Below are 23,749 nucleotides of genomic sequence, written 5' to 3' on the forward strand. Positions count from 1 at the left end.
CAGATAGAGGGCTCCTGCTGCTACGGGGAACTGGACACTTCCGGGCTGCACCACTCTCACTAGGTCTCCGTCGTCTCTAGGGCTAGGAGCGAATCCATATCTTCAGGATTAACTTTCTCTGGTGGCAACAGCATACTTCCAAAGAAAAGCGGCTGTAAACACGGAAGTTTGTTTATCCTTGGTGGAACAGCAAGTGTGAAGGCAGGTAATTTAGGACAAATATTTTAACAGTGGCCATGGGAAGCCTAGGCTTGAATCTTCCTGTTTGTTGTCCTAGCGTCTGTAGTCCAAGCTCCATGTGGCTGCTGAACCTCCAGCCCATCATCTGGTTATTCCAGACACTAGGATGGCAGAAGGAGGAAAGAAAAAATGCATTTCATAAAGCCTTTATGCACGTACTTTATAAGTGCAAATGCCACGTACCCTTGCATCTCCCTGGCTAGACTGTAGCTGCAAGACAGGCTGGTGGGGTAGCTAATAGGTCTGTTTATGTTCTATTTTATTTAATATTGTGAGATTAATTTTAACACCCATCAGAATGAAAGGAACATGGTTGTTGTTGTTGATTTGATATTTGAGACAAGGTCTCTTGATGCAGTCCTGGCTGTCCTGGAACTCACAATGTAGACCAGAATAGCATCTAACTCAGAGATCTGCCTCTGCCTCCTGAGGGCTGGGATTAAAGGCGTGTGGCATCATACCCAGCCTTTGACTTTGACATCTGTATTAATCCACTTTCTGCTGCTATAACAAAATACTGGAAGTGGTAAATTTATTAAGAAAAGAGATTTATTTATCTCTTAGATTTGGAGGTTGGAATCTTGATTCAGATGACTCTGTCTGTTTGGCCTCTAGTGAAGCCCTCATGGAGGAGGGCATAACAGTGGCAAAACACATGGAAAAGAGGTCACATGGTGAACTGGGAAGCCAGAAAAGTGGAGGAACCAGGCCCCTTGCATGCACCCCCATGGGAGTGATGGGGGGAGGCCTTGCTGTCTATCCTGGGTGGGCCTCAAGCTTTCGGTCCTTTTTCCTAAGCCTCAGAGGGCTGGGATCACAGCTGTGTGCCACCATGGCCAGTGCAGGCTTCCTCTTTTTGTAAGAACTAACTGCAATCCCATCAAAGGTACATTCATTCCTTCGGATGATGGAACCCTCCCATGAGTTCATTGCAACCCCCTTCTTCTCAAATGTTCTACCACCCCTCCACATTGTCACACGGGAGAATGAGCTTAAAACACAGGAGCCCACGTGTAAATTACAGCAGTGTTCACTAATCCACTAAGTCAGTAAATACTGATCAGCTTTCCTGGGTACCAAGCGCTAATTTAGGGGCCAAAGATGAGGGTGAACCAGTCAGTCTTGGTCTCAGCACATGTGGCCTAACTACTGGCCGCTTGTCCTCAGGAGCGTCTCCTCCCATCCCCAGCCTGCCTTCCACACACCGTCGCTTTCCGATGCACACATCTGGCCTATCACAGCTGTTGCTTCGGAGCAAATGATGAGCTTGAGCAATTGAAATCTGCTTCTTCCCAGATTCAGATGAAAACTGACTTCCTCCAAGCATCACGCTGTATACCATAAACACATGTGATTTTTATTTTTCCCTTAAAATACAAATAAATTCACTTCTGCCTCTCAAGAGGCATGAAAATTAATATTATTGATTTTTTTCCTGTAAGCGGTTATCAGCCAAGTCTTTCTAAAATTTCCCTCTTGGTTGTTTGCTTTATGGAAAAAAATTATTCTTTTTTCCAAACACAAAATTATGATGTCTTATGCGACTTTACATCCATCTGTTGCCTTTTATTCTTAAATTTCCCTTTTCAAGAATCATGGCTCTGATAGTCTTATTTAAAAATTGGGGGAGATGGCTCACTGGGCAAAGGTGCTTGTAGCCTGATGACCCGAACATGAACCTTGGAACTCATGTGGTAGAAAGGAGAGCCAACTCCTGCAAGTTGACCTCTGACCTCCACATGTGTGTGCTGTGGTATACATGCGCGCGCACACACATACACAATGTAAAGAGACCAAACAAACCAAAACACTCACAAGTCCTGTGTCCTGCCTTGGATTTATGTATTCCATTACTTGCTGTAGTCTCTGACATCTGACTCTCCAGTCAGGTTGTGCGTCCCTCTCCCCCATGATGATGCCCTCTCTTTGTGTCCTGAGACAGTGAACCCTGGTGTTCAGTGTTTTGCAAATGAGAATTCTATGTTAGCCCTGTTGGGAAGAGCAGGTCGGCTCTTATTGCTGTCTCTGAAGAATGTTTTCCAGCTAACCGTCCTGAACACAGACGTTTGAGGGAGTTGAGTGAAAACCCTCTGAACTTCTCAAACATATATACGGTTTCCAGTGAGACCAAATAGTTAACATCAATGTCACGCGAGATTCCTTAGGCTGGGTTCTACTTGTGCGGATTTTTTTTTGAGGCAATAATGATACTTAGATGTTTAGAGAGTCCCTTGTTTTGCAATAAAATGAGCTTTTGATTAGTAAGTGCAAAATAAATTAATAACTTGTAAGGAATACCATCTGTATGGTAGAAAAGGGTGAATTTAAAATACTTCTAGTGGTTTGAGGAAAACAGAACAATGCAAATTTTTTGTTCATTTTGAAAAGGTTGATTGTTACCTATGTTTAACGGGATTTATATTTTCTTATTCTATGCAGTATATAATAGCATTTTTTAAATGTTGGTATATTTTTCTATTTTTATTAGTCTGTAACCACTCTGTATGTTTAGAACACTAATATTTTATTATTATGCTGCTATTTTTTAGTCTGTCCTTTTTTGATTGTACTATTTAAATTAAAAAATATTCTTTCGTAATTTCACATATGAGTATAATGCATTTAAATTATATCCAATTAGTGCTGCCTGTCTGTACATGACTGTAGGACACTACCCACTGAAACACGGGCAACCTGCCACAGGCCATACTGTTGAAGAAAGCTGACTCTCCCTGTCTCAGCATCCACCGACCGACAATAGCTCCTCAGGTAAAGGTAGGGCCTCATGAGTCCCTTCCTTCTCTCGCAATTGACTGGGTTGATCTTGTGCCATCTTGGATCACCGACTACAGCCCCTGTGGACCCATGAGTTACTTGGGCCCTGTTCCGTCCAGAAGACGTTAGTTCCCAGCAATCTTCCCTGACCTCTGGCTCTTAAAATCTTTCCATCTTCTCTTCGGTGATGTTCCCTGAGTCTTGGGGAGAAGGAGTTATGATATATATATATATATATATATATATATATATATATATATATATATATGTCACATTTAGGAATGAACACCCAACAGTCACTTACTTTTGGTATTTTGACCTGCTTTGAGTCTTTGTATTGATTGCTATCTGCATAAGAAATTTATCTGGAGCTGGGCGGTGGTGGCGCACGCCTTTAATCCCAGCACTTGGGAGGCAGAGGCAGGTGACTCTCTGTGAGTTCGAGGCCAGCCTGTCTACAGAGTGAATTCCAGGACAGATTCCAAACCTACACATAGAAACCCTGTCTCAAAAAAACAAACAAACAAAACAACAACAACAACAAAAAAACAACAACAAAAAAACAAACCAAAAAACCCCCCCAAAACCCCAAAAAAACCAAAAAAGGAAGTGTGGCCTTGTTTGAGGAGGTGGATCACTGGGGGTGGGCTTTTGACATCCAGTGGCTCCCTCTTCTCTTCCTGCTGCGCGTGGATCAGAATATAGAACATTCAGCTACTTCTCCAGCACCATTCCTGCCATGTCTGCTGCCACATCGAGTTTGCCTTAGCAAAGGAAGGCAACAAAGGAAGGCAACCAGTTTATTCATGGGGAAACTGAGGCTGGTGGAAATCACACACAGGTACCTTTGGCTAATGTCCATAAACTTTGAGGATTACAGTAAGAAGACATCTGGGAAGCCAATAGCCAAGCATACTCAGTGTGCGCCCAGAAGGACATACCATGGATTACCCAGGCCTGAGCTGAGCCTAGAGAACCTGGGGCTCATTTACAACCCTGAGAGTTAAGAGTTTATTTTTTCTTCTTTACAGCTAAAAAAAAAAAAGTGAAAGTCAGAGAGGTTATAGTGACTTTCTCAGGGTTACACAGTTTGGGAATGAGGGATATGGATTTGTCCTTGATTTTAAAGCCTGGATACTTCGCTCTCAGGTAGAAGGGAGGAAGAGCAATATTTGTTATTGAAGGACATAATATAGATATTCTTATTTGTTCCTGGTTTCTGATCACCATTTCCTCCCACACTTAAAATTTGTGATAAAAATCTATCATCTATCTATCTATCTATCTATCTATCTATCTATCTATCTATCTATCTATCTAGTATAGTTTGCTGTTTTAGCCATTTTTAGTGTAAAATTCAGGACGTTAAGCACTCATATTGTCATGCAATCACTGCTGGCATACCTGGAAGTTTTTCACCATTCCCAGCTGAAACTCTGCACTCATCAAGGGCAACTCTGTAGTAGGGATAATAAAAACCAGGTACAGATATTGGGGGGGGGTGGTCTAACCAGAAAAGCAGAAACACAAAGCAGCCAAGCCACTACAGAAGTCTTACCTCTACCAAGGCTGGGTGACTGCAGACTAAACAAAGTAAGCCTCTCTCTCCTCTCATTTTATATTCCCTCTAGTGCTGGGATTAAAGGAGTAGGCCACCACCACCTGGATTTGTTTTCTGCATTGATCTTGTGTAGCCCAGGGTGGCCTTGAACTCACAGAGATCCATCTGCTTCTGCCTCCCAAATCCTGGGGTTAAAATTGTGTGCCACCACTGCCTTACCTCCAGTGGTTTAGCTTTTCCCTTCTGATCTTTAGGTAAGCTTTATTTATTAAAACACAAATAAAGTATCACTATACAACTTCTTACTTCCCATCTCTGTTGACCCTGGCAACCACTCTCCTACATTCTGTACCGTGTAGTGGTTTGAATGGAAATGATCCCTACAGGCCCCCACAAAATGGCACAATTAGGAGGTATGTGTGGCCTTGTTGAAGAAGGCGTGGCCTCGTTGGAGGAAGTATGCCACTGGGAGTGGGCTTGAGGTATCAGAAGCTCAAGCCAGGTCCAGTGTGTCGCTTTCTGTTCCTGCTGCCTGCCAAGCTGGATGTGGAACCCCAGCTACCTCTCCAGCACCATGTCTGCCTACATGCTGGCATGCTTCCTGCCATGATGCTAATGGACTAAACCTTTGAAGTGTAAGCTGGCTGCGATTAAATGTTTTCTTTTATAAGAGTTGTTGTGGTCACAGTGTGTTGAGATAATCTTCACAGCAATAAAACCATAAAACCCTAAGCCACCTTGTAAGTGGAACTGGCAAGCCTCTTTCATTTTATAATGAGTTTGTTTACTTTGCTTATCTGTTAGCTCGTCAATATAAAAATCAGTATATAATGTCTGGGCGGTGGTGGTGCATTCAAGAGGCAGAGACAGGTGGATCTTTGTAAGTTTGAGGCCAGTCTGGTCTACAGACAAACCCTGTCTTGAAAAACTAACTCCCTCCCCCCACAAAAAAAATCAGCATATAAAAGGAAGGTTTATTTTTGCTTATGGGTCTAGAGATTTCTATAGAGGGCAGAGTTGTTTGCCCCATTGCTTTGGCTTGTGGTAATCTGTTTTAGTAGAGTGAAATCTCTCACCCCAGGCATGAAAGCAGGATCTGAGGGCTCACTGTTACATTCAAGGTCTCTACCTAATACATTGAAGTCTACCAGTTAGGCGTCATCTCTTAAATGTCCCACCAGCTTTCCATAGTACCATGCTAGGGTCCAAGGCTTTACCACATGGACTTGGGGGACACTTAACCAAAAAACAGCAGTGATGTTATTATGAACGGGGACTCCAGAAAGGGATCAGGTCATGAGTCCCAATCATGACCTCACAGCTGGATTCAGTGCCCTTCTAGAGGAATCTCCAGAGGATGACTAGACCCTTTTGTGGGTCCGTCAGGAAACAGGTGTTCAGCAAAGATGGAATCTGCTCATGCCTTGATCTTAGACTTCCCGTTGGGTCTGTAGTAATTTTATCATAGTTGTCTGAATAGACAAAGATAAAGTTGATTCATGTTATAGCATGTTATAACACATGGCAGTGCTTCCTTCCTCTATAAGGGTGAATGATATTCCATTATATGTATAAACCACGCACTGCTTATCCAATTAGCTGTCAATGGGCTCTTGTTTCTGCATTTTGGCTGTCGTGAATAATACCAGTATTTTATTTTACAGTGTGTGTGTGTGTGTGTGTGTGTGTGTGTCTGTGTGTGTGTCTGTATGCTCACATATCAGAAAGCAGCTTTCAGGAGATTTTGCTTTCCTTCCAATGTGTGGGTTATAGGAGTTCAACTCAGGATATCAGACTTGGTGACAAAGTCTGTTACCTGCTGAGCCATCTTACCAGCCGGATAGTGCTATTTTAAATACCAGTGTCCCACAACCAAGGCAACTATTGCGGAAGATTACATCTAATTGGGAGCTTAACAGTTTCAGAGGCTTAGTCCATTATCACAGAGGGGATGGCAGAAGGCAGGCATCATGATGGAGAAGTAGCTGAGAGATACATCCTGATCTGAAAGCAGAGAGAATGTGAGACTGGGTTTGGCATGGTCCTTTTGAAACTTCAGAGTTCATCCGGAGGGACACACTTCCTCCAACAAGACCACACCTCCCAATCCTTCCAATCCTTTTAAACAGTGCCACTCCTTGGGGATATTCAAAGAATTCAAAGCCTGTGAGAATCATTCTAATTCAAGTCACAACATGTTAATTGCTGGATCACATGGTAACCCAAAGTAACTTCTCCGCAGAGTGCCCATTTTGTTTTCAACAGCAGCAATACCATTTTGCATCCCATCAACAATGCACAGAAATTTGAGTTTCTCCCCACCGTTGCCAACACTTATATCTAGGGCTTTCATTCTTGCCGTCCCAAGATGCAGAGCTTGGCCTATGGAAGCTGTGGTGAGAGGAAGGCCTTAAGATACAACCCCACCTCCAACTTAAAGCTAATGAGCCATAACGAGAAGGAAGCAGGGCCCGTAATCAGGAGAGAGAAAATAATTCCTCCCAACTTCTGCCTCAGCTTTCTGGGATCCGGATAAGGGATCCGGAAAGCGATTGCCACCTGACCAAACCCCGAGCACTCTGAAGTATCTCCTAACGTGGGCCTTGGCCAAATCCCTTTAGTTTGGCGGGCTGCAGAGATGCTTGCAGAGGGTGAGGGACAGCAGCAGCTGCCCTAGTTTGCCTTTGCCGTGGGTGAGATATGGAAGTGAAGAGATGGCGACAAAGCAGTCTGTCCTGCCGCCCACCAAGGCCTGCGAACTTGGATGCTGGATTTTGTTAACGGAGTCAAAGAGGCAGTCCCTCCTTCCCCCTTTCCCTACAGCTCTAAAAATAGCTGTTCCCGGGCGCTGGGGAGAGGCTCCGCCTCTGCTGTGGGTGGGGGTGAGAGGGACTGGAGACCCTGGGCTCTGAGCTACTACTGCCGTAGAGAGGCGTGCTGGATCCCTGCGCTCGGCTAGAGTGTCCGCGTGACTGGCAGCATCCTCGGACGGCACTGCTGGAGATGAGGTGAGTCTGGACCTGTGGGTGTGGGTGGGGTGAGTGAAGACGTGGCATCTCTCCCAGACCTCAAATCACCAGTCCCTGCTCTGGGCGACCCCCAGGGTGACCCAGGCCTCCCCGGAAAACTATGCCTGGAATCCAGCCGGGAGCCGCGGGAGGCAGCGTGGTTCCAAGCGGTGCTGCTACTCGGCCGGCCGCTGCGCGCGCAGGTTAAACATTAGCATTAGCGGCCGCGGTCACCCAGCCAGGAACCTAGCTCACGACGTCCAGCTCCCTGTGCCTCCATCCCAGCGGCCTCGGATTGTTTTGGACTGAGGTACCTTGCCGGCGAAGAACTCTCATGCTCGGAAGCGTGGAATGGGATGACTGATACCCAACTCCCCTGCCCCACCCCCACCCCAACCCCGTCTTCTTCGGGAGGGTGGTTTTGGGAATGGAGTGTTTGAAAACAGTAAAAGGATCTAAGGGGCTGACGATCTGAGTTCCTTAGATAAAGGATCGGGAGTCGAGGTTGGTTTCTAACAAGATGAATTTTGAACAAACATTGGCATCTCTCGTTCCTCAGCTTCCGGTCCCTGGCTGAAGTTTAGCAGGAGCACAGCGTTAGTAATAGGAGGTGAATGTGATTTTAAGTCCACGGGAGACTGGGTAGGCACAGGGCAAGAGTGTACAAGGCAGGAACAGAGGACCTTTACAAAGGATCCCCAAGGGCCCAGGGCTTGTGCTGTCCCAGCCATGTCCCCAGGAATTGATTTCTAGCAGAATTAGGTGAGGCCTAGTGAGTGTGAGATGTTCCAACCCTGCCTGCTCCATCTGCCTGTGACTGTGCCTGTGTTGTGCCTCCTGAGCAAGATGGTTACTACTGCCTTCTTCCTTCCCCCAGGCGTGGTCTGGCAGGTGAAAACAACCTTGCTCTGAGATTGTCTGCTAGCACCAAGCACCGGGAGACCTCTGCCTCCTGTGGTTTTAGATGCCATCTCAGTTTGGGAGCAGAACCTCTTGTGCAGTTGGGCTGCGGGTTCTACCTTGGGAGCTGAACTTTTGTCAGAAGGTTAATTGGCCACCCAGAACACCAAATGGAGAAGGGGGACGCTTGGTAGGCAGTTCTGAATGGCCTGTGGCCTCTTTGCAGAAAGGCAGTGTGGCCAACAAGGCAGACCGACCACTTGCCTCTTACCAGAGCTGGCGATTCTAGCGAGGGGTCTGGCCCAGACTAAAGATGGAAAATTCTGCTAGGAAACAACAATGCTTTGTTAGACAAGAAACACTGGTACAGCCTGTCAGTTTTCTTTCCAATGTGAAGCAGGTTTTGTTTGTTTTTGACACTTCTGTGCCTGGCATAATAGGTCATGCTGCCCTAGTCCACTGCTCTGAGATACTCTCAAGAGGCGTCCGTTAGGGCTCCACCTCCACTTTTATTTTAAAGAAAATTTTTTTGTGACAAACAGTCACAATACGCTTTTATAAATATTTTTCTGTATTCTTTGAGAATCTCCCACAGGTATTCTGATCATACTCCCCTGCCCTCTCCACCTTCACTTCCCTACCCACCCAACTTTGAGATCCCCCTGTCCCCCTGTCCCTCTGTCCCCCCCCCCCATTGTGTTGTCCCTCTGTTCCTGTGAGTAGGGCCTGCCCTGGAGTATGGTTGACCTTCAGGGGTCATGTAAGTGCTCTCCTGGTACTGTATTTAAAAACTTCTCCTTGGAGTTGGAGATGTAGCTTGGTGGTAGAGCTCATACTTGGCGTGGGCAAGGCCCTGCACTGGGTGCCCACCGGCACACCGACACCAACAAGCAGTAAAGAGGAAACCGTTTTAAAGTTGCTGGGTAGAGGGGGCCGGCTACAAGGAGTTGCCTCTGGGAGTGGATCTCTCTTTTGCTGCTCAGCAGTTCTGAGAGTGGATACAGCCCCTAGACGCCTTTTTAACTTTTAAGAAAACATTTTTTCAGTAAAACCAGAAGCTCTAAGATCTAGACTAGGGTCTGTGAAAGTGTTCTGCAGTCCTCCCTCGCTCCCTAGCTCATTCCCATCAGGGCCTCCAGCACTCCCTGGCCTCTGGTGTGCAGAGAGCCTGTTTGCAAACTGCGGGAAGGTTTCCTTGGCAGCCATGACAATTAGCACTAATGACAAGCCGGGAGTTCCCCAGGGCAGGCGCTGTGAAGTTAGCTTGGAAGCCAGGGCAAGTTTGTAAATGATTGCCCGCAGCCCGGAGAAGCCTGGCCTTTCCAGAACCTTCCTCTTGCTTTCATTTTGAGGAAGAAAGAGACAGTGAGATATGTAGATGCCACTTAAATGAAAAAAGAATTCGATGTTTGGGCAGTTTTGTGAATACTACTTTGGCGGAAGAGCCATACAGCTTCCGGGATTTCTTTCCTCACGGAACCGCTGGCTTGGAAGGTAGTAAACACTGCCACTGATTTTTTTCTTTTCTTTTTTTTTTAACATTGGGTGTGGAATTGCGCCAGGGGAAATGAACATTCTCTCGTGGTGGAGAGAAATACTGGCATAAAGCTCCATTTGGATCACTAACTCCATGAGAGTAAAGTCGGATTGCAGACTTTCCCTGAACCCCATCAGAACGTGTAGATACACGTAACACAGCCTGAGGTTTCCTAACGTCAGTGAATCATCTCTCCTTTGTGTTTCTGTTCCCAGATGTGGGAAAACAGTCTGCTGATAGCTCAGTCTGGGGAAGGCCGAGTCCCTGCCCCTGGGGTGTGCGGTTTCTTGGTTACCAGCCGCACACTCATGTGGCTTTGTCTTCTGCCTATCCTTACCAGGAAGCAGGCTTTGGAGCTGAAGTACATTGAGGATTTAAGGACTCCAGCACTGACCCTGTCATGATTGGCTGCGAACCCCAGCAGCCCTTCCGTTCTGCTCAAGAAAGCCCAGGTACTGTATTTCCACAATGGAAAATAATCTTTATCATTTGTATGCCATCACTGCCATCATCATCGGGAGGTCGGTTGTAATTCAGCATTGTGGAGTCACACAGAAATAGCACCTTCAGTCTGGTACAGTGCCTGGCAGGTAGGTGCTTGATAAATAACAGCTGCAGCCATCAGATCACCATGTATATGATTTCCCTCATTTCTAGCCTATCTTTTGAAGCCAGGACCCCCAGACCTCTAGAGTCATAGGAGGAGATAGGAGTGATACTTTTGGGGGTGCAGAAAACCTCATGAATTGAGAACTTACCCTCAGAATTCTATGTAAGCAGAGTAGGCCGTCCCCTCACAGTGTTTATGAAGTTTGCTTTCGCTGTGAACAGAAAGGTTTGAGAGACATTAGGAGAGCAAGCTGTGGAGCCATAGCTCGACAGCCGTGCTGGGCAGCGGGAAGGCTCGCTGATGTGCCTGAGCCCGCCCACAAGAGCCGTTAGTGGCCAGTGGGATTAATCGGTGACTGCTGGTGGTCAAGACATCTAACACTTCACTGTGACCGCATTTCCCTGTAGTGAGTCCAAGTGAAAGACCTAACTCATTTGTCCTGTTGATCCTCACTCTTGGTGGGCCTCGCCTCATTTCCCCAGAGTCCCAAGAACACAGAGTTGTGAGGCAAATAGTATAAGATTTTGGAAGCTTTGTCCAGTTTAATAGCCACCAGGAAATGGGTCAGAGATGGAGATGCAATAGACAGGAATAAGAAAGGAACAGACAGGAATAAGACAACGTGTAGCCCCTGTAGAGCTCAGGCATAGGGACTCACATGGGGAGGAAGGCCACAGCAGTGTCATGGTGGGGACCCCTTCTTGGATCCTACCCTGACATCACTCTCTAGGGTAAGTTCTGTATATTTTCTATCTTTTCAGAGCCTAAACTCTGGAGCCAGGCTCTGTAATTAGGTGACGTGGGAAAATCACCTCTCCGTATCCGCTCTCCCAGTTTCTTCAGTGTAATGGGTTGCTGTGAGAACTAAGCAGGACAACCTGTGTAAAACCTTAGAACTGGAGTTCAGAGATGTTTCATTTCTCCCTCCTCCATCCCCACTTCCCCTTCCTTCACGGTGGCAGGGCCATTGTCTGGGATCCCCTCGGTTCTGACTTGTGCCTGGAGCTCTTTGCAAGGGCTTAGGAGTCGTTTTTTGACATGGACCAGAGTGAGTACTCAGTGCTCTGGAGTCCCAGAGAAGAGCCAGGAAATTTGAACTCTGGGCCTGGAAGGGATTTCTGGTGACAGTCAGGATGAGCCGAGCCTTGAAGCATGTGTCCATCTTGTGCAGGAACAGAAGGATGAGTGTCAGACTGGAGTTGGGCTGCTTGCTTTTGAATCTGAACCTTGGGCAAGCATCTTTATTCCCCGTTACTCAGGATGTGATGTCAGCTCATTAGGAAGCTTTTAAAAATACATTTTTATGTGTACAAGCGTTTGCCTGCATGTATGTTTATGTATCACACGCTTGCCTGATGCCTGCAGAGGCCAGAAGAAGGCTTCAGATTCCCTGGACCTGGAGTTGTGAGCTGTCATGTGGGTGCTGTGAATTGAACCTGGGGTCCTCTGTAAGCGGCCAGTTCTCTTAACGGCTGAGCCATTGCTCTGACCCCTAGGAATTGTTTTGAGAAACTCTCCCCATTGCCGTGATCCTCAGATCTCCATTGCAGAGGGTGTCTTCCTCTGCTGCCCTCTACCTTGTGTGTGTGATGTAGAGGAGGGGGTGTGGCATGCACATGGAGGTCAGAGGAAAACTTGGGGGAGTCATTTCTCTCCTCCCACATTTATGGGGGTCCCAGGGACCTAACTCAGGTCATCAGAATTATGAGGTATGTCCTTTACCTGATGAACCAACCATCTTATGGGTCCTCCACCTTGGTTATTTGAGGCAGGGTCTCTTGCTGAACCCAGAGCTCACGGATTGGCTAGATTGGCTGGCCACTGGATTCCAGGGATCTGCCCATGTTTGTCCCCTCCCTCGTGCTGGGGTTACATGTGTGTGCCATCATGCTTGGCTTTTATGTGGGTTCTGGGGAATGCAGATGTCAGTTGTTATGCGTTTGGGGGTAGACCCCTTACCAAGTAGGCTAGCTCCTAGCCCTGGTTCTGGGTTCTAACATGTTCTCAGATGATGAACTGGGAGCTGGTCCAGGGAGTGGAGGACTCTGAGAACCACAGCTTTATTGCGTTCCAGACACCGGGGCAGAGAGTCAGTTTGTCGTCAAGCAGGTACTGAGTTTTCTCTTACCTGCATCTCATGTATTTAATGCTGCTTTGCTGACATTGTTGGAACTTGGGTTTGAAATCTAAGCAGTTTGGAAGAGTTGGATCCAATAGTCAAAAGAGGCAGGAAGGACCTAAGCAAAGAAACTTGAGGGTAGCCTGACGCTCAGTAAGAGCAAAGTAGCTGTAGTGGTGGATATATGAACTCATTCATCTTCAGGAGAATACAGTGAGACATGGGCCGAAGGTGAACAGCGGATGAATGTCAGGAACACCCGTACCCCTGCCTTAAAGGAAAGGCAAAAGAATAGTCATTGCTGAACAGGAAGGCTGGCAGGAGCGTTCAGAGAGAGAGAGAGGGAGAGTGGAGAGAGCTGGTGCTGGAGAGCTGTGTGGGGCTTTATCATTAGAGAGAGGACTGTTGTCAAACACAGGAGGCCAAAGCTTAAATAGTTAAAGAGCAGGGTTCTCAGACCTGGGAGGACAGGAAGTGGGTGTCCTGTTACCCTTGTGCACGCCTGGTAACCTGCTGTTGCTCAGAGGCAGGGCTTGTTGTGAGCAGTCGTCTCCGGGGCTCTGGTGGTATGGCTGCAGCTTGGAGCTAAGCATGGTGAGTACCATGTCAGATAGCTCCTGTTTGGCTTGCAACCTGACACATGGAATGGGGCAGAAATGTGCTGGTCTTTGGTGGCCATGGTGGGATGCTTATGCTGGATGGTGTTTTTGGAAGAGTATCTGAGAAAGGAAACGGAAAAGCTAGGCTCAAGGTATCCTGTGGCCAGTCTGAGGACCAACCAAAGAGGTCTGCAGCTAGCACAGTGGCAGCAAGGAGCCACACTGAACCCCAAGGTGGGGAGCAGGGGTGTGGGTAATACAACCCACACAACTACAGTGTTAGCAGCTGGGCTAAGCCTAAACAGTATACAATAACCAAGGGGAGACTTTGTGAATGAATGAATTAAAGGAAAAGGGGTCGAAGTAAAACTTCAAGAGGAGAACCTTATTACAGTTGAACAGTTCAGGCCCACAAACTTTGGATGGACTTGAACATGTAGCTGCAGTTCAGCTCGGGTTTTCCTTGTTGGGAAAGACCAAACATCCTATGCAGACTCCAGTTTGGTTTGTACAATGGTACTGTATGTGAAGGGAGCAGGCAAAAGCACCTTAACTTGAGTACTGCCATTTTGACTTCAAACGTCATTTTACCTGCAGGGTGAAATAAAGTTCAGGTTCCCAAGCCCTAGGGGAGCTGAGACCACCCCCTCCCTAAAACATAGAAATAGTGATTATGCATCTCTAGAAACACGGCTGGTCTGAACAGCAGAAAGAACAAATGAATCTGATCAGTTGGTCTAAAAGACTTGCACGTATGTCAGTTGACAACGATGGAACACACAAGGAAACCCCCAATCTTTGATGACTGATTGGTGAAAACTGTAATCGTAACTTGGCAACAAATGTTTGTGAATTTTATGCTTATAAACCCCACTTCTGCCCTCACTCAGGGTGGCCAGGAGAAAGAAGGCTCCCGAGTCCTTGTCCTGTAGCCCTGATCCATCAGTGACCCTCTCCTGTGGCAAATTATTAAACTCCTTGAAACCCATAATGTTGTCTCTCTCCTCCCCCGTGGTGTGTAATGGACTAGGTATAACATATCTATTTGTAGATTCATACTTGAAGATTGCATGAAGCATGCTGGTGTTACCTCTGTGGCCAACCCCCCCTCCCCCCACCTGCTTCTCATAGTCCCTGGGAAGCAGGTGGAGTTGGGCTGTCCATTGCCATTATCTGCTCCAGAGGAAGATAGTTCAGAAGGGACAGGGGCTTTCCTAGAACCCCTTCTCTGCCCACCTAGCCCCACTGTTTCTTCTAGGCTTCTTTTCTTTCATGAGTTTTATGACCTTTTGTGTAGTTACTTTTCTCATTGTTTTAACACATACCTGACAAAAACTATTTAAAGACACATGGGGCTCTTTTGGCTTACTGCTTAAAGGAATACCTCATTATAGTGGGGCACGGGCTTGGAAGTAGGGCTGTGAGGTGGCTAACCACTGCTTCCACAGACAGGAAGCAGAGAAGGCTGCCTTACTCAGTCTGGGACTCCAGGCCAGCCGACAGACCCATATCTGGGGTGGGGCTTCCCTCGTGGTTAATCCTCTCTGGAAACACCCGCCTGATAGACAAGCTGAGAGGTGTGTCTCCTAGGTGACTCCAAGCCCAGTCACGTTGGCAAGGAAGATAAACGAAAACACTTTTTTCTCCACCTTTGGATTGCATTTCAAAGTCTGGATCACGCAGGCTGGAAATAACTTGGGAAATGGAGAAGCGTGTACCTTTTCTCATTTTAGACTCTCAGTCTGCAAGGGCAAAACTGCATTATTATTATTATTATTTTAGTTCAAAAAATAATAAAAGTAATAGGTAATGGTGGGAAGAAGTTTGAATAACAGAGAGGTGGAAACTAAAAAAAATAAATAAATAAAACTCTAACAGCCACTTTCATTTCCTACAAGTAGTCAGTTCCAGTTGCTCTTGGCTGTTTGAGAAAGCCTGTGCTTATGAAATCAGGCACGTAAATGAATCGCAAGACTAGCAAGTGTGCACATTTTACATAATCAGGACGGCTGTAAATCACTCTGGTGAGCGCTGGGTAAGGCTCTTTATTCTATTTAATTACCTGCTATCTGTTTGCGCACTATTGATCCTTTTATTTATCCCCTGGGCTTGGACATTCATCCCAGTGAGATAGATATCTATGTAATCTTTTTGAATTATTATTAAATGTGATTGTATTAATATTAAACCAGAAACGGCATACATGTATGTGTGTATATGTGTGCATATGAAGTCATTATTCCCTATTGGTATAAAAGCTGTCTTGCCTTTATGAGTTGCAACAGAGTATTTTGTTGTATAGAAATATTATTTGTATCCCATATTGTACTTCGCTTTCTTTTTTTTTGAGACAGGGTTTCTCTGTGTAGCTGTGGCTATCCTGGAATTTGCTTGGTAGACCAGTCTGGCCTTGAACTCAGAGGCCTGCTTTTGCCTCCTGAGTGCTGGGATTAAAGGCATGCACCACTACTGCCTGCTGTACTTCACTTTGTTATATATTTTCTTGTACATTACTTGTATAAATAATATTGCAATGGCATTTGTTTCATAGGCACCTTTGTGCAGGTGAGTTTGTCTATGGGGTAAATTTTAATTCACCTTTTTATTAAGTGTGTGTTTGCACGTTGGTGATCAAACTCAAGGCAAGTGCTCTACCACTGAGCTACAACCCTGGGCTTCTGCTCCTCTTGATTATTTTTTTGACACTTACTCAGGCTGGCCTTGAACTTACTCTGTACTATAGGCAGGTCTTGAACTCTTGATCCTCTTGACTCAACCTGAGTATCTGGGATTTTAGGTCCTCATGCACCTGGCCTCTCTTTAAGAAGTGATTTTTTTTTTCTAAAAATTCAATTTTTCTCTTTAGTGTTGGAGATAAAATCTAGGGTCTTATGAATGCCAGACAGTCATTCTACTACTGAACTGCATTCCAGCCATAGTTATAATAACAATTACTCTCCTCCTCCTCCTTTTCCTCCTCCTTCTTGTTTTTTTTGAGGCAGGTTTCTCTATGTAGCCCTGGCTGTCCTGGAACTCCCTCTATAGACCAAGCTGGCCTTAGACTCAGAGATCCACCAGTCTCTGTCTACAAGTGCTGGAATTAAAGGCATGTGCTACCACCACCCAGCTTATAATTCTTAGTAGTAGTATATTAATTTTGAATTTCAAATGATATTGTCAAATTTAAGACAGAAAAAATCATGCTTACTGCTTTAGTTTGGGTTTCTATTGTGTGATAAAACACCACAATCAAAAACAATTTGTGGAGGACAGGGTTTATTTCAGTTTACAGCTCTCAGGTCACACGACATCATAAAGGAAGTCACTAAATGAAGTCAGTTCCTCAAGGCAGGAACTGGAGCAGAAGCCACAGAGGAATGGTGTTTACTGACTTACTCCTGTGGCTTGCTCAGTTTGTGTAGGACTACACGCCACAGTGGGTTGTGTTATGGTTTAGATAAAATGCTGCGGTTCCCCAGGGGGGTAGTGGCAGGCCATGAGGGCCAGCGGGTCCCAGGCAGGGAGCAGCACAGAGGGTCAGAGACAGAAAGATAGGCCCACCATGCAAAGAAAGTGGGTATTTATTTAGTGGGCTATGGAAGGGAAGGGGAGGGAAGAGAGAGAGAGAAAGAGAGAGAGAGAGAGGAGGGGTGGAGGGAAGAAGGGGAGAGAAGGGAGAGAGATGGAAAAGGAAGCTAGCTTGCAGGCTAGAAGAGGAAGAGCTGCTTGCCTTAGAGGAAGGGGGAGGGAGTGGGTGGGGCTTGTCTCTTAAAGGGACAGGACAGACCATTACAGGTTGGACTCTTCTACATCAATCATCAGTTAAGAAAACACCCCACAAGAATTGCCTACATCCTGATCTCATGGAGATATTTTCTCAATTGTGGTTCCTAACTCCAGATGATTCTAGTTTGATAAAAAGCTGGCAAGCGTACCTACCAAGAGTACAGGAAATAGAATCCCAGTCTTTTGTGGGAAAGATAAGGAAAGCAAAGCTCTTTTCTGTATCCTGTTAATGGGCTTGGAGTGAAGCTCCACGTTAGAGCATTTGCCTAGCATGCCTACGGCCCTGTGTGTAATCCTCAATGCAGGAAAAAAAAAAAGCAACAAACAAACAGGCCCATCATAGACTGAGTACAATTTGTGCAGAGACATAGCGGCTTTCCCAAGCCTCTCCGGCTGGGCTGGACAAAGGACTTAGTCACATGATCACACTTTACTGCAGGAGAAGCTGGGAAATGTAGTCCAGACATGCTCTACCAGAATGTGATGTAACAGACAGCACAGTTGTGGTCATTAAGTGGCTCTGCTGTTCCCGGGGGAGTTGTTGGACTTTATCCCAAGTAACTGGACCATTTGTACACTTGACAAAATTCCTTGCCAGGCACTACTGCAGTGGTTCTGTAGGGGGTTCCTGAGGACCCCGCCATGTGCCAGGCCCTAGGCTGAGTGTGTCATCTGCCTCCCTCCTCACCACGCTCCTTCCATGTGGGTTTCCTGTCCTCCTACAGACAAAGGAGGTTTAAGAGGGAGAGATTTGCCCTAGGCAGAGGATTCAGATACATATCTGTGCAGTGGAAGGTCCACGTTTCCTTCCCACACTGTATCCACGTCATACAATCAGTGCGTCATACTGAGTAGCTTTTATATTTTTGGTTGTGAGCCTAGCCTGAGCCGTCTTTCTAGCCCCCCGAGTAGCTCTCATATAGACAACTCACTGTGCCCTGCTTTAGGTTTTGGTGAACAGGTATATGGAAGATACAGCCATTTGAACCTATCTGATGGGGTCTCTTCCATTTTCCAGGTCCTCTTTCAGCTCCTTGGCCAGTGGCCTTGGTGGCCCTCTACCCCCGTGGTCAGCCCAGAGCCTCTCCTGCCCATGCAGTACCCAGCAGCCACTGTTGAGGGCCTTAGTGGCCCGCTATCTGGGGTCTACACACTCCCCCCCTTCAAGTTCCAGCCTCGACGTGAGAGCATAGACTGGAGGCGCATTAGCGCTGTGGACGTGGATCGCGTGGCCCGGGAGCTGGACGTGGCCACTCTGCAGGAGAACATTGCTGGTGTCACCTTCTGTAACTTGGACCAAGAGGTGTGCAACCATTGTAGGCAGCCTGTGGACCCAGTGCTGCTCAAGGTGCTGCGCCTGGCGCAGCTTATCATCGAGTACCTGCTGCACTGCCAGGACTGCCTGAGTGCCAGTGTGGCGCAGCTCGAAGCGCGGCTGCAGGCCAGCCTGGGCCAGCAGCAGCGCGGCCAGCAGGAGCTGGGGCGCCAGGCTGATGAGCTCAAGGGTGTCCGGGAGGAGAGCCGGCGCCGGCGAAAGATGATCAGCACCCTGCAGCAGCTGCTTCTGCAGACGGGCGCCCACAGCTACCACACGGTGAGGATTCTTCGTGGCGGGGCACCTAGACTGTGCACCTTAGGCACCAGACCAGACAGAACGGCACTGCCTAGGGCCACAAGATGATTGGAGGCCGTTCTCACCAGTTAGGAGCAGATTGTAAGAGATGACTTTCTGAAAGTCTGAGGATTCTTTTTTCTTTCTTTCTTTTTTTTTTTTTTTTTGTCTTTCAAGGTCTGTGAAGAAGTCTGAGGATTCTTGTTGTGTTCTGTGCTACGGAAGTGTAGAGTGGGTGTGTGAGAGACGAGTGTGCAGGGTTATGCATACAGAGTACTCCTGTGCGTGGAGAGGGTGCATGCGTAGTGTGTGAAGGTGTGGCTGTATGAGGTTTGTATCTGTGGGTTGGGTGTGTTAGCTGTGTATAGACGAATGATTGCAGTACCTCTGTGATATCTGTAGCTGTAGAATACGTGTTATGTAATGTGTGCTTGTACTGACTTACCACGATGGATACAGCTAAGAAGACTAATATAAGCATGCATTTATAATGTGTGTCTTGTATGTCCTGAGCCAGTGAAGGATGTGAATGTTTGTCTGTACATATAAAGGCTTACGTAACAGTGTATATGTGAATGTATGAAGGCTATGTAGTATATGTGCCTAAGGATGTGAGTAAGTGTGGAAGGCATATGTGTTTGTATGTGTACAAGGATAGAGTCTGAATTTGTGCTGAGTGTGCCATGTAAAGGCATGTGTACATGGACACATGTGACTTTTGACACATGTGTGGCAAGGCATAGTGGAAAAAGGCTCATTTTAGAAAAATTATTTCATAATTCAGACAAGTAATAATTCATAGCCAGTATGGCACTTGAGTGTTTGAATCCACGGCAGCAGAGACGTAGGTTGAGACATTAATTCTTGTCACAGGCAGACTCTTGAATGTAGTTATAGTTCATGCTAGTTTAGGTTTTGAGGAGATTCACATTTTGGAGGCAAGGCTGTTAGTATGGGGTGGGGCATCGTATTGTCCCACCCCACTTATATTCCTCCTATAACTAGAGGTTTATTTCTGTGAAATCTCCAGTGGTCAGAATCTGTCAGTGCAGACTCTGTCCGTTGTGATTGTCCTGCAAGTAACAGAGATCTGCCTGGCTCTGCTTCCTGAGTACTCCAATTAAAGGTATGTGCCACCAGGACTTAAAAAAAAAGTCACCTCCTAGAAAATGTATATACCATTTTTGATTATATAATTGTATATAATGACTGGAATTTAGTGACATGGTCACATTCAGTTGTAAGGATGGCTAGGACATATATATGGTGGTTATTTTTACTGGCCTTGTGTTCTACTCAAAATCAGGGATCCTATTTTCCTTCCCTTCCCACTTCTACCATCCTTCCTTATTTATGTGATGATGGGTATTGAACCCAGGGTTTCACACCCTCCCAACCCTTCAAATTATTCCTGTTTCTGAAGCAGCCCATGGGCCCCGTGGAGGCAGATTTTCAATACAGGGAAGTCCCATGCTATCTGGGGGATCTAATCCAGTTCTTCCGATTGTCCCCCCTCTGTGTAGTGCCATTTGTGTGACAAGACATTCATGAATGCCACCTTTCTCCGGGGCCACATCCAGCGCAGGCATGCAGGTGCAGCAGAAGTCGGTGAGTCCGGGAAACATCTGGGAGCTGCTAGGCTAGGATTTGGTGAGTGGGGCCCATACATATGAACTTGCCCTTAGAGCCTCCTAGAGATTCCATGTGAGCAGTGCAGTCTTGTCTGAATTTTTGTATCATTCACTGAGCCTGAAGCAGGCAGTGACTCTGAAGGACCTTTAGTCTCCCTGCCTTGTCTGAAGCTCTCTGAGGCTGGCTGTGAGCATAAATGGGGCAAATGAGCAGTCAGACCAGTTCTTTGGCTGTTCTGTATGCTGGTGCTTATTGTGACTTAATCACTTTATTTAATTTTACCATTTCAAATTCCAAAAGGAGCAGCAAGGCTTTGCACTGTACCCATACATTTACATATGCTTTTTGAGTTCAACAGAAGTATCTGTACAATAAACACATAATATAATACAACAGTTTCATTGGGAAAGCGTCGCTATTTTCCATCATTGTAATTCCTTCTTTTCTTTTTAATGAATTTTAGAATTGAAAATGTAACTCAGTAATTTAGGCTTTGCTTGTATGAGTGAAATTCTAGGTTCAGTTCTTAGACACACACACACACACACACACAGAGAGAGAAAGAGAGAGAGAGAGAGAGAGAGAGAGAGAGAGAGAGAGAGAGAGAGAGAAGAGCAAGTGAGCTAACTTAAAGCAGTATTATTTAACTATGCACTTATATATCTCTTTATAGTTCTATAGTGGGGATTATTAAGGAAAAACTTAAATACTACTTTCTTGTTTTTTTGTAAAAATATGGAAACTTAACTATATGATGATACATAGAAAACTAAAAATAAAAGCAATGTGCATTATCGCTGGCAGTTATTTTGATGTACTTTTCTTCATGTTTTTACAAGCATATGAAATCACTTTTGATTATTGCTTTTTGAGACAGTTTTGTGTGTGTATGTGTGTGTGTGTGTGTGTACTCTTGGCTGTCCTGGAACTTGCTCTGTAGTCCAGGGTGGACTTGAATTCAGAGATTATCCACCTACTTCTGCCTCCTAAGTGCTGGGATTAAAGGCATGTACCACTAATGCCCTGCTTTTTTTGGTTGTTGTTATTTAAAGAGTTGGTCTTGAACTTGCTTAGTATAGCTAATGCTAGCCCTGAGCTCCTAATCTTCCTGCTTCTACTTCCTGGGTGCTGGAATTGCAGATGTTTGCTCCCATACCTGGCTGTACAAAGTAATGGGGTTCAAAAGTGGATATTTTGCATACTAGGCAGGAATCGTGAAAACATGATTTTTAATGACTGAATAAAATTTCCTGATGTGACCATCAGTTTCTTTTACATTGTCCTGTAGAATAACCGGATAACTCAAAAACCTCCTTGCTGTGTACTACAGGGAAATTAACATTCTCTATGTAAATCTTTGTATTTTTTAGAAGGAGAAGGAACTGTTCTTCCTCTGTTTTAAGATTTATTTTTATTTATGTGTGTGTATGTTTCTCTGTGTGTATACCGTGTGTGTGTGTGTTTCTCTATAAAGGTCATAAGAGGGCATTAGATCCCTTACAGATGGAGTTGCAGGCAGTTGTGAGGTACATGACATAGCTGTTGGGAACAGAACTCAGGTTCTCGGGAAGAGCAGCAAGTGCTCTTAATCACCGAGCCGTCTCTCCAGCACTGGGAAATGTGTTCTTCAGACAATTGTTATTACCAGCTCTTCTGGTCTACAGTTACGCTTAATTACTTTATCAAACTGAGATAACCCTGCATTCCAAAATTGCTGTTCCCCCTGTCTGGTAGCATAGGCTTTAGTCCCCGTCACTTAGGAGGCTAAAGCAAGAGAACTGGAGGGTCCACCTGGGCAACTTAGTGAGAGCCTATCTTAGAATAAAATTTTAAAATGGGGCTGGGGGTAGGGGTGGGGTTGCCTAGAGCTCAGTGCCTATTTCAAAGAACAGGCTGATTTTACCTTATTTATTTGGAAACATTTTTTTAAAAGATTAATTTTACGCATATGAGTATTTTGTCTGCATGTACATGTGTGCATCACATGTGTGCCTGGATCCTGCAGAGACAGAAGAGGGCATCAGGTCCCTGGGAACTGGAGCTGCAAGACAGTTGTGAGCCACCGTGTGGGTGCTGGGAGTTGAACCTGAGTCCTCTGGAAGAAAAGCCAATGCTCTTAACCCCTGAGCCATCTCTCCAGTCCCAAGGTTGATTTTTAATAAGAGTTCTTGGTAATTTCCATTTAGAAGTCACAAAATGTACTTTTATATTTATTCTGTATCTGTTATTCTAACACAGTGGTTCTCAACCTGTGACTAGCAACCCCTTTGGGGGTTGAACGACGCTTTCACAGGGGTTGCCTAAGACCATTGGAAAACACAGTTTTATAGCTGTAGCAAAACTACAGGCATGAAGTAGCAATGCCATAATTTTGTGGTTGTGGGTCACCACATCATGAAGAACTGTATTAAAGGGTTGCAGAGGACCACCGCTCACTTGTTTCGTGTCCATCCGCCATTACTGTCAAAGTACTTTAAGGTACAGTTACTATGGGTTTGCATTTATAGAGCAGTCGTGCCCGACACTGAGCTAAGCCCTTTGTGTTGTCACATTTCACCCTCACACTATGCCACACTCCCCACCTGACTGCTATTCCAGGTCTGTTTTGCAGTTTGGGGAACCAGAGAGACAGGGAGGTGGGGGATATGCTCTTCGTTCCAGGCCAATGAGCTATGAAATTGTGTCAGACTTAGGTGTGATTGCAGAGGGAGGAAGGCCCCATTGTTGCCTTTTCATCTCTCCTTGTGTGGCCCCCAGGAAAGCAGAAACAGGAGCAGCCACTGGTGGAGGTGCTGGAAGACCTTCGGGCCAAACTCCAGTGGACCCAAGGAGAGCTGGAAGCCCAGAGAGAAGCTGAGCGGCAGCGGCAGGTCCAGGTAGGTGTGCAGGGGAAAGGTTGGGGAGACTCAGGGCGTTGTGCCCAGCCGTGCATAAGACTCCCGCAGGGCCCGAATTCCCACTGGTTTTTCTGACCCGAAAGTCAGAGATAGAGTGCCATCTTCTCTGGTGTGGGGCATGATTAGATTCGTCTGGAAAGGACCTGTGTGGCCGAAAGGAGAGCAGAGGGTCGTGGTATTTTGTGTAGCGATGCTGAAGGCATCTGAACTGGAACATAATGTTTTGTGTTCGTTGGCTCACAGTTTTTGGTAACTGGGTTTGAAAGCTCCAGATTCTAGGCTGGGGACAGGTGAGCTATAAATATTTATGGAGTTAAAAACACTAACCTCCGTTCCTCCATGCATTAACTCGTTTGTTGTGTTAGCAGGCATTTATTAAGTACCAACCAGGGCTTGTGAGGAATGTAGAGAAAGAGAAAACGAGTCTTATCCTCAAGGGAATTTACAGTTTACAAAGGCATGTTTCGCAGTGG

The 23,749-nt window shown here is 46.0% G+C and overlaps 1 protein-coding gene across 3 annotated transcripts in view; it reads left to right on the forward strand.

Annotated features, from left to right (window-relative positions):
- The first annotated feature begins 7,454 nt into the window (after nt 1–7,454).
- The window catches only part of Dzip1l (DAZ interacting zinc finger protein 1 like), a 44,499-nt gene continuing 28,204 nt past the window's right edge, over nt 7,455–23,749 (forward strand). For all 3 annotated transcript variants that reach the window (XM_057768970.1, XM_057768971.1, XM_057768972.1), the window contains exons 1-5: nt 7,455–7,584; nt 10,362–10,473; nt 18,154–18,729; nt 20,271–20,355; nt 23,137–23,255. In XM_057768970.1, the coding sequence (XP_057624953.1) occupies nt 18,229–18,729; nt 20,271–20,355; nt 23,137–23,255 (705 nt within the window). In that variant the 5' untranslated portion in view covers nt 7,455–7,584; nt 10,362–10,473; nt 18,154–18,228. The remainder of the gene's footprint in view (nt 7,585–10,361; nt 10,474–18,153; nt 18,730–20,270; nt 20,356–23,136; nt 23,256–23,749) is intronic.

The sequence above is a fragment of the Chionomys nivalis genome, chromosome 4 (genome assembly GCF_950005125.1).
Source record: "Chionomys nivalis chromosome 4, mChiNiv1.1, whole genome shotgun sequence".
Taxonomy (NCBI): Eukaryota; Metazoa; Chordata; class Mammalia; order Rodentia; family Cricetidae; genus Chionomys; species Chionomys nivalis.